Consider the following 16,916-nt stretch of genomic DNA (forward strand, 5'->3'; position numbering starts at 1 on the left):
CACAATCTGTCCCACACTTTCTCTCCAGTGTCACCTCAAGCCCTGATCTCTCTTTAACCTATGACGTGGCCACATTGCTCTACTTGTGTTCCTTACACCTGTCACATATTTCAAACTCCATGTCTTTGCCCACACAGTTCCCTCTGCCTGTAACTCTTTCCTCCTTGGCTCTTGTCAAATTCCTGCTGCTGCTGCTGCTACTACTGCTAAGTCACTTCAGTCGCGTCCGACTCTGTGCAACCCCATAGACGGCAGCCCACTAGGCTCCCCCATCCCTGGGATTCTCCAGGCAAGAACACTGGAGTGGGTTGCCATTTCCTTCTCCAATGCATTAAAGTGAAAAGTGAAAGTGAAGACGCTCAGTCGTATCCAACTCTTAGTGACTCCATGGACTGACTTCAGCCTACCAGGCTCCTCCCTCCATGGGATTTTCCAGGCAAGAGCATTGGAGTGGGCTGCCAATGCCCTCTCTGTGTCAAATTCCTACTTATCCATTAAGGTCCAACTTGACTATGACTTGCCTTAGAGGCACCACAGTGTGTTAGAATGACCATGGACTTTGATGTCAGGCTTGGCTTTGAATTCCAGAATCAATCAACTTGTTAGCTGAGTTAGTCTCTCTGTTAAGCTGGAGCTAAGCTCAGCATCCTCACTATAAACTGTGAATAATAACATTTATTTGTAAGATTGTTGTTGGAGAGGAAATGACGCATAAGAAATGCCTGGCAGGTAGTAGCTCCTCAATAAACAATAGCTATTATTATCGTTATTGCTGCTCTAAAGTCTTGCCTGGCTTCCTGGAGCTGAATAATTTCTTTTCCTGTATTCCCATAAAATTTTGTATATGATCCCATTTTGCATATATCTCATGCTGTGGTCTCATTATTTTTATGCACTGGGCCTCATTCCTATTATAGTTGGGGGCCATTGTACAAATTATAAAAATTGATCCTCCTAGCAAACTTAGTGGGCACATGACTTGGCAAACTAAAGACGTCTTTGCAGGAGGAAAATTTACAGGTGGATAGAGGCTCACACCAGAGCACATGCTTGGTGAGCTGCATGAGGCTGGGTTTCAGTCCCCACCCACCCCTTTGTACAATATACACTTGCACAACCGTCCTTGGAAGCTCTGTAAAGATAGAATGTGAACCTAGTGAAAGTAAAAACTGGGTCTTATTTAACCTGAAGTCACAAGCAGTGTTGAATCAATGCCTGTAGGGGCTGGTAATAGTGCCTGAGGATGGGAAGCACTTAAGTAGGGTGAGTAGGGCCCTGGCCCCAGGTTCAGGAAAAGCATCCTTAACTCCTAGAGGGAAGGGAAGTACAAGACCCAGGGTTAGTAACATCAGACACTCAGGCTTTGGAGAAAAATCAGCAGCTGAATTACTGGGTACTTTGGGGAACAAGGGGCTTCTCTTGTGGCTCAGCTGGTAAAGAATCCGCCTGCAATGCAGGAGACCTAGGTTCGATCCCTGGGTTGGGAAGATCCCCTGGAGAAGGGAGAGGCTACCCACTCCAGTATTCTGGCCTGGAGAATTCCATGGACTGTATAGCCCATGGGGTCTCGAAGAGTTGGACATGACTGAGCGACTTTCCTTTCACTTAGGGGAAAAAGAGGATAAGTGTCCTCACGCCCAACCGGACCTCTTCAAAGCACCCCTGACCTCAGACTACAGCCCGATGCATGGTCAAGCCCGTAGATGACACCTCACCTCTGCCATGTGAGGCGGGCAATCAGGACTACAGGACTCTTAGGAGATACTAAGATCCCACTTTTCGCAGCTTCCGTCCCCACTCCTGCCCCAAATCAGTTCCCTACCGCCTGGCTCTTCTGTGTCACAGCAAGCCAATCTCTCAGAAGGCTTTCAGATGCCTTAATTAATCCACTTTCACTTACTCTGCAGACCCTCACTCTCCTAAACAGCCGGTACTCGGCTGGGAAGGTGGAAATAATTTCTAAGAAGGGAGCCTTCTGACAAATTTCCCAGGCCATTTTCTAGACACCCATGGGGTTTGGAGGCGTTACCAGTCTGGAGCTGCTGGGGTAGCTGTGAACATAACTGAACTGCAAAACCCCTGGGATTCCCATCCATAGCAGCTTCTTCAGTAGAAAGAACCCTCCCAGAGTCTCAGGACAGCCAGACAAAGCTCTGCTGTCTCTTCCTGAATCTGTGGCTGATTCTCTGGGCCTCATGTTCCATGATCCCAGAGAGGGACCCATCTTGACACTGCTTCCTGGGAGATGAGCATTTAAGCTGTGCACCCTCACAGCTGATGTACACTGTCACTCCCTGGTCCTGCCCTGCTTAGGGCTCCCTTAGCAACCTACTCACCTCTCTCCTGCCTACCCTGGAGCACACGGCTTCTTTTACGTGTCTGTATTCTGCCTACCTCCATATCACCTCACCTATAAGCTCTCAAAGACAGAACGAAATCTCATCTATCCTTTCCCCCCAAACCTCGAGCACAGTAACTGACTCACTGTGTTAAATTACTATCTGCTGATTGATTAATCAATTCATGGCCCAGTTTTCCAAGCCTCAGGTTAACGACTGGGTTGATAGAAACCTGCTCAGGAATGAACTCCCTAAGTTTATTCAGGGAACACTTATCACCTGGTGCCTTGCTCTGCATGACCTAAAGGGACTATCTGATACACTTTGCTGTGTCCCAGGCGCTGTGTTAGGTGGATGCAGATATCAAGAGAAATGAAATACTGTGCTTGCCCGCAAGGAGCTGCCAGTCTCGCTGCCACTAAGAATCCATCCCAGCGGTCCCCAGCGAGGAGTCATTTCTGCCTCCTACTTTGTCAGTTGAAAAGGATGTAGTTTATATCTATAACAGAGCTTTATTCCATACAACTTGGTGTTAAAATAACTTCTGCCATCTGTCTGCCTTTCCAGTGGGAGAGCTCCTGGAGGAAACAGACCTGGTTTCAAATCCTCATGCTTCTAGGTGCTGGCCTCTCTGGGGCTGTGTGTTCTTAGTCTGTAAAAAGGAAGTAGTTAAAACACCCACTTCCCAGATAATGCGGTTGAGGATGTAAATATCACCCATGTGTCCCTCTCAATCTGGCCGTGCAGCGCCTCCTCTTTTTCTGCCATTCTTTTGGTCCAGTCTATTCCTTCCTCTCCATTCTCCTAGCAAGTAGATGCAGAGGACACGAAGGCTGTACCAAAATCACGCAAAAATCCATTCCAGCCACCAGCTCTCATGAGTCCCTGGTGGTGCAGTAAGACGCACTCAAGACAGGGGTCTGAATAGCGTGTGAATCTGGGCTCTGGCTGCTTGCTGAGAGTCTGTGCTTGGGTCCATTGCTGACTCTCTGAGCCTCCATTCCATCTGTAAAATGGAGTAATAATCCCTCTCAGGCCATGCACGGATTACATGAAATAGCATCTGCCGAGCTCCTACACAGTGGCTGCCTCTGTCAGCAGCTGTCATTGTCCTGCTCTCCCTCCTGGGGGCTCAGTTTTGAATAAGGACATGGTGCCTTCATCAGATGACCACTCCCCCCATTGTAATTCTCTACAGAGCCATGGAGAGCAAGAGGAAAAAGTCTGAAGGCCCAGGACCGAGCCCTCAGCTGAAAGCCGGTGACGGCCAGGTAGGGTATTGTCTGGGGCTCATGTTCATTGCATGCTGCGGGTCCAGAGGCCCAGCCTCAGTCTTCTGGGGGCTCTGTGCCTCAGCCGTAAATGTGGAGAGAGGACAGCGGTCATAGAGACAGACAGCAGCAACCAGCTGCACGGGCGGCAGCTGAGACAGACGTCTCAGAAGAAAGGCACAGCGGCCGCAGTTTCAAAACTGCTTTTCTTGGCTTTTATCGGGTGGGTGAAAGGACTCGAGTAACAGAAAGGAACCTTTAAGGACTCCAGATGAGACAGACAGTTGTAAGGGAGGGTCTGATGAGAGATGGAGAGCGAAGGCGGTTGTGGTCCAGGAAGCAGCCCAGGGCTCTGGCCCTTTTATTCTCAAGGACAACAGCCTGTGGATAATGAACCAGACAAGATGGATTTCCTCCCTTCCCGCATCTCGGGGGTTGTATGCAGGGACCACTGTTTGACACACATGCCGCAAGAAGCCATTCCAGGAAGGACCTTGCCCAGAGTCAGACAGCCTTCCCTCTTCTGAGAGGCAGGACGGCCTGCTTAAAAGTCCCCATGAAAGGGGAGCTCCCCCACTCAGTAGGTCCTAGAATGAAATGCCAAGACCCCACACTGTCGCCGTTTTCTCCTGGTCTTCACTGACCCTGCTTTTATTTGGGCCCCATCCTGCCCCCTGCATCACTGGACCGCTCTCTGATAAGCATAACTGAATCTGGTCTTCCCACATCCAGTCCATCCCCATCTCGCCTCCGGGACCAAAGCCAATTACAGCACTCCTCCCCTCCTGGAATAAAACAAACCAACCACCTCTCTCTCTTCAAAAGCTCCCCATTAGCCCTCTGGACATAGTTTAAATATACAAACACATAAATCCTGTCACCACTGGCCCCTGCCTATAGCTCTACCCGCCTCCACTCCCTGCCATCCTTGATGCCAGCCGCACAGAGCCATTTGCACTGCCTGGTATAATCTCAGTATTTTCTGCACCTAGAATATTCTTTTCTGTTGAGATGATGCGCCTCCATCCTCAACACTCTGTTCCACGATCCCTTCCTGGGTGAGTCCTTCCCTGCTCGTTCCTGTACATACCTTGTTCGTGCTTCCACCAGCCCTACCAGCGTCGCTCACTACCCATGTGACCACGTCATCTGCTTCGTGACTCAGTTTCCTCATCTGGAACATCAGGTTATCGTGAAGACAAACGAGTCAAGCGTGTAAAACAGTGCCTGGCCCACAGGAAATACTTAATAAATGTCAGTCATTGTTACCTTCATCATTATTGTTGTTGTTCAGTCACTAAGTTGTGCCTAACTCTTTGCAACCCTACGGACTGCAGCACGCCAGGCTTCCCTGTCCTTCACTGTCTCCTGGAGTTTGCTCACATCCATTGAGTCGATGATGCCATCCAACCATCTCGTCCTCTGTCACCCCCTTCTCCTCCTGCCTTCAATCTTTCCCAGCCTCGGGGTCTTTTCCAATGAGTTGGCTCTTCGCATCAGGTGGCCAAAGTATCAGAGCTTCAGCTTCAGCATCAGTCCTTCCAATGAATATACAGGGTTGGTTTCCTTTAGGATTGACTGGTTTAATCTCCTTGCTGTCCAAGGGATTCTCCAGCATCTTTTCCAGCACCACAATTCAAAAGCATCAATTCTTCAGCACTCAGCCTTCCTTATGGTCTAACTCTCATATCCATACATGACCACTGGAAAAACCATAGCTTTGATTATATGGACCTTTGTCAGCACTGTTAATATTATTAACAGAGCATGTATCACACAGTACTGGAATTTGTGGTTCATTTGTCTCTTTGAGTAGGTCCTGAGCTCCTTACCAGCAATTCCTCCCATCCAAATAGTGCTTGTCGGAGAGTGGACACTTTGATGAATGAGTGAATGAATGAATGACTTGCTGAATTATCATTGGAGCCCACCTCCTCCTATCCGAGTAAACGCAGGGACCAGGCTTTAAGAGGAAGAGAAAGATGGGGAACACGTGTATACCTGTGGCAGATTCATGTTGATATATGGCAAAACCAATACAATATTGTAAAGTTAAAAAATAAAAAAAAAAAAGAGGAAGAGAAAGTCCTCCCCTTGAACCTGGCTGTCACATGGGAAAAGAGTTGAGCATTCAGTTTTAGCCCCTGGATCAGTATCTTGATTTTAAAGAACAGAATTCCATGACCTATTTTCAGTTAAAATAGTCTCTGGCTTCAAGGTGAAAAGGAATCCCAGGGGACTAGTTGCATTTTTTTTTTTTTTTTTTAGTTCAGCAAAATGTCTCTCAGCAACTTTCCCAGTGGATCGAGGCCACAGACAGCCCACCTCACCAGGTCTCCAGCAAACTCTCTCCACAATCCTTTCTCCTAGGGGCCCAGGAGGGGAAATGGAATGAGGCATTTCAGCTTCATCTACACTTAATTCATCAAAATGTCATTGGTAAGAGCTATTTGATGTCCAAAGCTTATGAGCCTTGAATCTAAGCCTTCTAAAGCCCCTTTCTCTTTGAACCTAAATGGGCTGTTCTGCCAACCTGGCGTTGACTGCCAACAGGGGACTTGGTTCTGAGCTTTGAAGCTTGAGGGGGGCTCTCTCTCTCTTCCTGAATGTGCTTTACTCTTTTCCAAGCTGGGCCCCTAGGATGTGAAATGCAATCTCTCCCCTTCCAGGATACCAGTGCTCAGGGCTGAACCCACAAGAAAGCTTGACACACAACTGGGGGAGAGGAGAAGGGGTCAGAGAGGTCATCCACTCACTTTACAAATAAAGTGCAGCCCCTTTATGGACCAGAGTCAGACGTGGGTACCAAGTGCTGGGCATCCTCCAAAGGCTCTGCCTAGAGAGACCTCTCGGAAGAGAGCACCATTCATGGCTGGAGGGAGATGAGGGTGTAAGTCCATCAGGAGAGGCCACAAGGACTCAGGTGCCCATCTGCTGGCTGTGGGACTGGGGGTGAATCATTTGTACTTCTTAGCCGCAGGGTGTTCACCCATAGATCCACTTCACAGAGCCATTACGGAGGATAAAGAGTCAGCGCTGTGAAAGCAGTTTCAAACACGAAATCAACGCATACGTGTGTGGGTTGGGGGGTGACTAGGACAACAGACAGGACAGACGCACCCCTGACCGCACTGCTTCCCAGTGGCCCGTTCATGTCTCGGCAAGGAACCCCAAACCCCTTCACGAATGCGCCGTTCCCCCACCCTCTGTCCTGACCACCGTGATCCCCACCAGGACTCCGCTCCAGCCACGTGACCGTCCCTGCCTCTCCCCAGTGCCTAAGAGATGCGCGTGCTCTCAACTCCCAGCAGCCACTTCCACAAGCAATTTCATTTTAAACAACAGCCAACCTTTCAGCTCCATAGCTCCTTCTAGCTACAACCCTTTATCTTGCTTTCCCACAAGAGCGAAGCTTCTGTAAAGAGTATTCCACAATGATTCAACCATTGCAGTGTGATTTCAATCCAGGCATCCACTGAAACCACTCTTGTCCGTGGCTTCTGCATTCTAAATCTGATGGAAGGCTCTCTTGTGCTTCCTTTCAAGAGGTGGGAAGCTTCTTTACCCACCTCTCTTCAGCAGCCTTCACAGGCTCTCCTCCCTCTCCTCCCTCTTGAATGTATGATTTTTCTCCCGGAGGATTCCATCCCTCCTCACAGCTTCAAACCACCTACAGCTCACCAACCACGCCAGCACCTACCCCTGGAGCCGCAGAGCCCACTCTAACCAACTCGCTGCTGAGCATCTCTACCTACGTGTCCAAAAGGCTTTTCACAGTTACCATTTCCAAAGCGAAAATCCTCCCCCTCTTTCCTCCCAGACCTGTTTTTCTCCTGGGTTTTCCACCTCAAAGACTGGCACCACCAACCACCCAGACGTCCACATCAGCGTCCACATCAGAAACCTGGGTGTTATCCGTTCTACTCTTGTCCCCCTCCCATGGGCCACGTCCATTCAGTCCTTGAGTCCTGACAGTCCATCTGTTAAATAGCTTCCACAAGTTACCAAACAGAATTATACTATGATCTCATTTAAGAAAAAACTTGTGTAAGTACCTACTCATTAAGAAATCAGAAGGGATCATATTGAAATGTTAACCATGGGTATGACTGGCTGGTGGAATTATAAGTAATTTTTTTTAAAAACACATATATTTTATAAAGATTATATTTATTTTTTCGTCGCTAAGTCTGTCTGACTCTTTTACGACCCCATGGATTGTAGTCCTCCAGGTTCCTCTGTCCATGGGATTCTCCAGGCAAGAATACTGGTGGGGTTGCCATTTCTTTTTCCAGGGGATCTTCCCTAGTAAGGGATGGAACTCCTGTCTCCTGCATTGGCAGGAGGATTCTTTACCACTGAGCCATTCTATATTACAGAAAAACTTACCTTTAAAGACAGCTTTTGAAGGCTTCTTCTGACTCCTAAGTTACTTCTGGTTCTCATCACCTCTTGCAACAGTTCAATCTTCTCCCTGGTCCCCTGCCTCCAGGCCTTTCCCATCCCTCCACCCATCCATGTTCCACACTGTAGAAGGCCATGTAGACCACTGCCCACTTCCTAGGCTCACTTCCCACCACGCTCTGTTCCAGGCATAGTATCCTAAAACGGAAACTGCCATGCCCCTTCCTGTCTCCAGGCTGTGGACTCTGCCTGGTGCCCTCCCTCCTGGTTTGATCTTCTCCCTCCACATCCCTGCTTCCCCTGGCCAGCTCCTCCTGGAGCTGTCAAGCATCATCTCCTGCAGGTGTCCTTCCTACACCTCCAAAGCAGTCAGGAGGCCCTCCTCCAGTCCTCTCACCAGCCCCTCTACCTCCCCATCCTAGCCTTTCTCACTCTGCTTTTACGCAACTGGTCCTCCATCAAAGAGTGACCTAGCGTCTGTCTCATTCATCTCTATATGTGAATACCTCCAACAATTTCAATGAAAAATTCACTTTAAATAAATATACTGGGGTGACACAGGAGGATGTTCCAAGGGCATCTTCTTCTTCAAGCTTTAGTCCATCTCCTCCTCTCTGCCAAGTACACCTCCACCAAAACACACCACCACTGCTGTGGGCTCAGCTTGTGAAGGGTTTGACTGGGGGCAAAATGAATCCAGACCCAAGAGGCTCCCAAACAGACACACTGCACTTTCCCCCTATCCAGACACAGCCCTGGGGGTGAGAGGCCAGTCACCTGCCCAGTTGACATGAAGCCACTTGTTTTCACTCCAGCCACACTCCTACTTTTAACGGGATTTACACCAAAAGACACACTCTGATGCTTTTCAAAAGTAAGCAGAAAATATGTTTGAATGCTCTTTCATAACTAACACGCCATGAGTGCTAGCCCCACAGTCTTAGGTAAGAGGTGACTATGGATACGAAAGACTGAGGCTCTAGAACACCCAGTAGAGATGACCCAGGAGATGACTCTTTACACTGCATCACTCTGCATCCAGGAGGCTACTGCATTCCTCAAATGATCTAAATAAAGATTCCTGTATGTCAAACTTTCTGTGGGTGTGGGCATGCTCATGTGTGTGTTATTTTAAATCCTTACAAAAATTCTTTCTGGATAAACACTGAAGCCTTGGGGGATGGGGTGGGAAGGATAAAAAAAAGTTGCCCAAGAACACACAGCTAGTAAGTAAGTGAACTGAAATTAGGTTTAACATCAAGATTCCCACTCTCAGACCATGAGCACTGAAGTCAGCTCACTCAGTTGTGTCTGACTCTTTGGGACCCCATCAACTGTACCCCGCCAGGCTTCTCTGTCCATGGGGATTCTCCAGCCGAGAACAGTGAAGCGGGTTGTCATGCTCTCCTCCAGGAGATCTTCCTGACCCAGGGATCGAATCTGGGTCTCCTGCATTGCAGGCAGACTCTTTACCATCTGAGCCATGAGGGAAGCCCCAAGTCAACTGGACCAGGGCTTAAATGCTGACTCTAAACTTACCAGCTGTGTGATCTTTGGCAGGTTATTTAACCTCCCTGAGCCTGCATTTCCTCATCTGTATATAAGTGACAGATTTAGGTGAGATGACCTCTGAGGTCTCTTCTGTCTGGGACACTGACTAGCCAGCCCCAAGGCTTTGTTGTTATAACCTCTGATCTGTGCAACTTGGGGAAGAGATCATACAGCGGGGCTGCGGGCCTTAGGAGTGTTGTGATCCTAGGGGACATCGGGACAGACATATCAAGCACTGCACCTTAGATCAGGGCCAGCATATGTATTGAAAGTGAAAGTGAAGTCGCTCAGTCGTGTCCGACTCTTAGCGACCCCATGGACTACAGCCCACCAGGCCCTCCGTCCATGGGATTTTCCAGGCAAGAGTACTGGAGTATTGAAAGAACGGGTTAATTCCTTAATTAATTAATACTACCCAGCCACGTCTTGATGAGACCAAAGCAGCAGTGTTTTGACCTGAAAGCAGATCTGGGGTGAATTTTAAGATCCCAGTCTGATTGCCCAAATCAATTCAGTATGAAGCTGCATGTCCTTGAGTCCCGGATCCTTTCCTCTTCCTGCCAGTCCACGTCACAGCTCATTAAGGGGCTGATAAGGGGATGGCCGTGCACCGACTCCGACATCCCTGAAGTCACCCCACAAGTCACAAGGCAGCCCAAGGGAACTGAAGAAACGGGCTCAAGGTCACCGAGTACGTGAGTAAGACAGGAGGATGGGCGGTTCAGCTTTCTGAGGTTTAACCACTAGAGGGCGCCTCGACCGGGGGTTCTAAACAATAAGACTGCCTTGGGAGGGGATCTGGAACTTAGAGAGGAGCCAAACATCCTTTTTTGCGGAAGCGTGGGCATCATCGGCTAGGAGTTTGAGCCTCAAAGATGGCAGAAGGCTTCACCCCTGTGAGAGGCTCTCAGGCCCCCTGGGCCTTCTATGGTCTTCCATTGATTGCCTGCAAGCCTCATTCTGCCAGCAGGGCCTCCCTCCTGGACTCTAGGAACCCGACAATTCATGGTCTCACTGAACAAGTCTTGCTACTGGCCCCGCTGAGTCACTGCAAATGCTATCAGGAAAACTCCTAAGCACCATCCCACCTCAGCCCTTAGATACCTTCCACACGCTTTGTCTATATAGAACTTTCCATCATGCATTGGCAAGGATTGCTTACTCAATACCCCTACTAATATTTTTATCCTTGAAGACTGGGATTTAAAAAATGTATCTTTTATCCCAAGTTTGGTACATATAAAAGGCGGCATGTGTGCTCAGCCACTCAGTCGTGTCCGACTCTTCGTGACCCCATGGACTGTAGCCTGCCAGGCTCCTCTGTCCACGGGGATTCTCCAGGCAAGAATACTGGAGTGGGTTGCCATTTCCTTCTCCAGGAGATCTTTCCGACCCAGGGATCAAACCCATGTCTCCTGCATTTGCAGGCGATTCTCTACCAGTGAGCCACCTGGAAAGCCCATATATAAAGGATTACAATCATGTTAATTTAACAGATAAAGAGATGAGAGGAAAGAAGGAAAGAAAAAAGCAAGCAAAGGTGAAAGGGAAGGAGAATACAAAGGCAGGCACTGGGCTTATGCAGACCTTCCTTGGTAACATCTCCATCCAGCTGAGGTCGTGTGCTGTGGTGGGATTCTGGAGTTAGATGCATCTGAGTTCAAATCCCAGCCCTGTCTCACCCTGACGGTGTGCCTTCAGACAAACCATTCAAGCTCTCCGTTTAGGTGGCACATTTGTAAAATGAGGATAACAATGAACTATTAATAAAAGGTATGTTCTGAGAGGATTAGAGATAATGTATGTAAAGCCCCCTACACGTTGGCACTGGCTGGGAGCCTGCAGGGGCTCCCTCTGCACTTGGAAAGCGCGGAGAGGGATGGGTCAGTTCAAGGTCACTCTAAGAACCTAGGTCTGTGATCTCTGCGTTGGGTGCCGATCACCTACCCTGATGAGAAATGCTCAGTTATGGAAATACAGACAGTGAATTAATAACAACTTAATTTTTACAGATGTTAGTAGTTTGTGCCATGAAAACAAGCACTCTGGCACTGGAAGAACTTTTTACAGTCTTGCTCTAACCGAATGATGACTGACAGTCTAGGATGCTCACCTACCTTTTAATCAAGTCTCCACATTCACCCTGAAAATTTACAGCCCTCCCAAGTGCGCCTTGGCCCTGATCTGTAAGGGCACATTAAGGATAGCAGAAAATAATACAAGAAGTAACAAAACAGCCGTAACTGTGACCAATGCTTCTGACAGTCGGTCCCTTTTCCCTTGTTATTTAACCGTGTCTCTTTGACAGCCCTTCTCAAGCGTCAAAGTCAGCTGATGTAGGTGTGTTCTACACCAGGGCCTGTCCAAGCTCTGCCAGGGGTACTGATGATCAAAAAACTCATCAAAACTGGAACTCCCCTGGTGGTCCAGTGGTTGACAGTCTGCCTGCCAATGCAGGGGACACGGGTTTGATCCTTGCTCCAGGAACTAGATCCCACACATGTGTGTGGTAAGTCACTTCAGTTGTGTCCGACTGATCCCACATGTGTGCATGCTAAGTTGCTTCAGTTGTATCTGACTCTTTGTGACCCTTTGGACTGTAGCCTGCCAGGTTCTTCTGTCCATGGGATTCTCCAGGCAAGAATACTGGAGTGCATTGCCACGCACTCCTCCAGAGGATCTTTCTGACCCAGGGATCAAACCTGCGGTTCTTACTTCTCCTGCATTGACAGGTGGAATCTTTACCTCTAGTGCCACCTGGGAAGCCCTAGATCCCACATGCCACAGGGCAACTAAGCCTGTGTGCCATAGCCACTGAGCCTGTGCATCCGAGAGCTGGTGCTCCACAACAAGAGAAGGCCGAGAGCTGGTGCTCCACAACAAGAGAAGGCACCACAATGAGAAGCCCGTGCATGGCAATTAGAGAGTAGCCCCTGTCTACTGCAACTAGAGGAAAACCCTTGTGCAGCAATGAAGACACAGCAAAGCCAAAAAATAAATAATTAAAAAAAAAACAAAACAAACAAAAAGCACCTGAATTATCCAAGAAGTGAACCCAATCTCTAAGCTGCATTTATTGGTCAAAGCCTCTATTCCTCAGCCATTACAGGTGATAGACTGGGACCAGAAGAGCCACAGGGCAAGGATCATGGTAGTCCTATTCACCAATGAATAATATCAATGTATATATATCACCCGTGCCTGGCTCGGTGCCAGCTCAGGGAAGATTCATGCAATGAACGGACAAATAAATGAAAAAAGCATGACTGACTGACTGAATAAACAGAGGGTTCATGAACATAAAGCACAACCTTCTGTCCTTCCATCACCCTCCCCAGCCCACCCTCAGATCCAAACCACCTGTTCTTTCCTTACCCGAGCGATCAGCTCCCCGACCATGCCTGTCCAGGTGCCATTGGCCTCGGGCACGCCATACACGCCGTCCCCAACCAGACGGATCTTGTAGTTGAACCGGAGGATCTCTGCCAGCTCCTGGAGCATGTCCACACAGAAGCCCTCGTAGCGGTCGTTGCCTTCCATTTCCTGGTGGTTCCCCTTCAGCATTAAATATGGGTTTTCCTGCAGCAAAACTGGGCAGCTGTCATTCTCATCTTAGCCCTGGCGTCTCAGCCACATGTGATGAGGGGACTGGGGACACAGGAGGGTAGGGAGAAGACGGGGTGGAGGAGGGAAGTGGCTTGGGTAATGGGACACTTTGGAGGTGGCCGTTACCTCCCTTTCCTGACTTCAAGGCACTTCTCTTACCAGGAACACGCAAGGGTCTCACTGCACAGAGGGTCCAGTGGAAGCCCCTCTATCTTGTTTAAGGTCATCATCTGACCCCATCTCCCATTTCATTCCGTCCTTTCCCCCCCTTTCCTTTTGTTTATTCCACACAGACTGATCTCAGGGCATTATGAGATGCAGGGATGCTGACGACAGAACAGGTGAGGTTCTTAAATGCACTGTGTGACCACAACCCAAGGCGGAATGGGTCCGGCCATGGGTGTTGGGAAAAGGGCTGGGTCTCTCAGGTGACATGTCCAGGGAAGGTTCCACGGAGGAGGTGGGATGCAGGCTGGGCTCCAGAGGATGACAGACTGACAGATGGAAGTGGCGGGGACAGAGGGCTGCGTGGGCAGGGGAAAGGCAGGGTCAAGGACATAATCCCCAGTGAGATGGAGCTCAGCCCATTCAGCAGATGATGGAGGCGCCCTTGAGTGGGAGCCTGGCTTGTGGGCAGGGGTGGGATGGGAGGATAAATTTAGAAAGATGAGTTAGGGTCAGCACGGGCCTTGGATGCCAGGGCGAGGTACATCACACATATATAATAGGGAAGCACTCAGAGTTTTAGAGACTCAAAGACGTGCGTGAAGAATATGACAAAGTGAGCGAGAGAGAAGGTCTGGGCGTGAGGACAGAGCCTTTCCTGCTAGGAGATACAGATTCCTGAGCTGTGCTTTGGCTCAGGTGGGTTTCAGAGCTGGACAAGGCACAGAGAGGGCCAGGTGGATGCCAGGATGGGTGTGGAGCACAGAGGGAGGATCCTCAGACCCTCAGAGCCTGAACAGGAGACTCATGATGGTGTCATCATGGCCATGGATGGTTTGAAAAGGAAGAGGTTTTGGAACATGTTGAATCTGAGGTGTTGATAGGCAATTCAGGAGCAAATATGTGACTGAATGTTGGAATACGGAGGGAGGGCAGGATTGGGGGCACAGATGGGGCCTCTGGATAGAGGCGGTGGCTGAAGTGGCAGGATATGGGAGACCATGGAGGGGGAAGGACAGCAGAGGGATAAGACCTGATCCGGGGGTGGGGGTGAATGAAGAGCAGCCACAGAGCAGGACAAAGCAGAAGCAGCCAGAAAAGCCAAAGATCAGGAAAATGTGGTCATGAAGGTCAAGGAGGTGGGGGTTTCAAGCAGAAGAAGGCAGGCATTCCCACCCAGAGAGGAAGCAGGGCTGTGAAAGGGTAACTGGGTCATGTGTCACTGGAGATGTTCGAAGGCAGACTGGGGTTGTTGGGGGGAGGTGATGGCAGACCCTGCAGGGATGGGGGTGAATGAGAAGTGCACAGGGCAGGGCCGGGGTTGTTGGGAGGTTAGGAGATAAGGACCAGCCGGCAGAGCGCTTCTCCACCCAGCAGCTCCCAGTCACATCTCTTTCCAAACTTCAGTTCCCCTCTACCAGCAATGGCGACCACCGACCCCTTGATGGATGATCCCCTAAACTGGAGGGTAGTCCAAGGGCAGCAGGGTGAAGGAGAGGTGGTCTTAGGATGGGAGGGACAAGAGTATACATGCAGGTGGAAAAGGAGGGATCCCTAGAAAAGGCAAAATAGAGAAGGAAGAAAGAGAAGTGTGAGTCAGGGCAGCAAAGTCCCAGGAGGGCCAGAGTCAAGGCGAACTCAAGTCCGGGAAGTGGACCTGAGGATGGAGAGGAGGGCCAGGGTCAGCAGGTTCAGAGAGGAAGGGAGGAGGGCAGAGGCAAGGAGTGCACCAGAGTCGTGCTGGGGCAGGAGGGAAGGCTTGGCTCGTCTGGAGAGGTTTGCTCAGGGGATACGATGGGGGTGACAGAGAGGAGCCTGGGGTTGCCCAGGTCCAGCTGAGTCAGGAGGCTGAATGCAGAGGGGCAGCTGGGAGCAGGACTTAGAAGGAGAGGTGGACTCAGAGACAGGCAGGAGGTGAGATGGCTGAGCATCACGGTGGAGACAGTTCTAGAAGCCAAGAGAGGAAAGTGCTGAAATGCTGGTTTGCTGAACTCAGGCTGGAAGGGGCCTCTGGGCTGGGTAAGACCAGAGGTCATGAGCAGAGGAAGGGCGAGAGCAGTGTGAAGCAGAAGAGGGGAAGGCAGGAGGTTCCGTGCCAGGGGGAGGGACCTCTGAGTTGAAGGTGATGTGATTCTGGTTCATGATCAAGTGCACTGTCCTGTCAATGAGACGCAGCCAGGCTCCCCACCCTCCATACACGCCGTCCTTGGCTCAAGGGCTCTTCTCCGTTCTTCTGTTTAACCTAATGCAACACTGTCCTTGGGGTCCCATTGAGAATTCCTACTGTGCTCCCAGCCAGGGTCCCACACTCACACCCTCCATCTTCCTACACCTGCTGCCTCCCAGGCAGGATGTACGTGGGCCTGGGCCTGACTCCTCATGGTGTCCCCACCTGGCTCCAGTGTTCAGCACCTGTGGATTGTGTGGGTAAAAAGTGCATAGCTGGGCAGTTTCCATGTCTGGATTGGAAGGCAACCTGCTAGGGTATCTTTAATGACCCCAAGGAGTTTTACAAAGTTCTTCTCCCTGAGCACTCTTAAGTTAATTTAAAATCCACTGGCATATTTAGAGTGAATAAACACAAGGCCAATGCTAGAGGGAGGAGTCACAGGCATTTTGGAAAGTGTAGGGGCTGAGTGCTGGCCTGGGGCCCCGTCCTGGCAGGGGCGTTGGAAGAACGGAAGATAGTGATATGGGCAAAAAGCTTAACCCGGGTTCTGACACAAGGTGGGGTATTTGCTGCAGCTAATTCAGTGTATTCCTCTGGAGGAAGGCATGGCAACCCGCTCCAGTATTCTTGCCTGGAGAATCCCCATGGACAGAGGAGCCTGGCAGGCCACAGTCCATGGGATCACAAAGAGTTGGATATGACTCAGTGACTAAACAACAACAACAATTCTGTGTATTAGCTGGTGCTAACCAATAAATCACAAGTTCCCAACTGCACCCTGTCAAGAGCAGGACACAACAGGACTATGTGCTGAGTTTTAAGGGATAAACCATTTAGGAAGACCATTTGCCAAGGCTCTCTTCCAAATGGTCAGCAGGAACTGGGACATGTGCTTGAGGATGGGCAGCAGGGCATGGACTCAGGAAGCCCTTCAGAGGCAGAGAAAGTCCCCCTCAGCCAGGACTGTTGCTCATTGTGGCCCCAGCTCAGCCAGGCATGCCCAGATTTGGGGGTCTAGGTGACACCATCACCCCCTCATCCTGCTGACGTTTTCACACTGCTTTGGATGAGCTTAGGTTGAGCTGAGACTGGGGTGGCAAAAACTCTGTGAGCTGGAATTGCCTGTCCATCCTTTGCTGTGACTATTCCCTCTGCCTGGAATGTTCCTCCCAGACCACCACGTGTCACCTCATTCCCATCAGGTCTCTGTTCAGATCTGCCCTTCTCAGTGAGGCCAGCACCCCACTCCCCTCCCCCAGCTCTGTCTATACCCTAGCACCTAGAACTGAGCCCAGAACACAGGCGTGCCCCCCAAATACTTGGTGAATGAATGGAAGTATTCAGTGACCCCTGTCTCGTACCACGTGAAGGGAAATCCCATGAGCTGCCATTCAAGTCCCTGAGCATTGT

At 50.0% G+C, this 16,916-nt stretch overlaps 1 protein-coding gene across 1 annotated transcript in view; it reads right to left on the bottom strand.

Moving 5' to 3' along the window:
* Nucleotides 1–16,916, bottom strand: part of GRIK4 (glutamate ionotropic receptor kainate type subunit 4) — a 498,388-nt gene that overhangs the window by 70,337 nt on the left and 411,135 nt on the right. Inside the window, exon 12 of the mRNA XM_025266749.3 lies at nt 12,941–13,144. Coding sequence (XP_025122534.3) covers nt 12,941–13,144 — 204 coding nt within the window. The remainder of the gene's footprint in view (nt 1–12,940; nt 13,145–16,916) is intronic.

This window comes from Bubalus bubalis, chromosome 16, assembly GCF_019923935.1.
Source record: "Bubalus bubalis isolate 160015118507 breed Murrah chromosome 16, NDDB_SH_1, whole genome shotgun sequence".
Classification (NCBI taxonomy): Eukaryota; Metazoa; Chordata; class Mammalia; order Artiodactyla; family Bovidae; genus Bubalus; species Bubalus bubalis.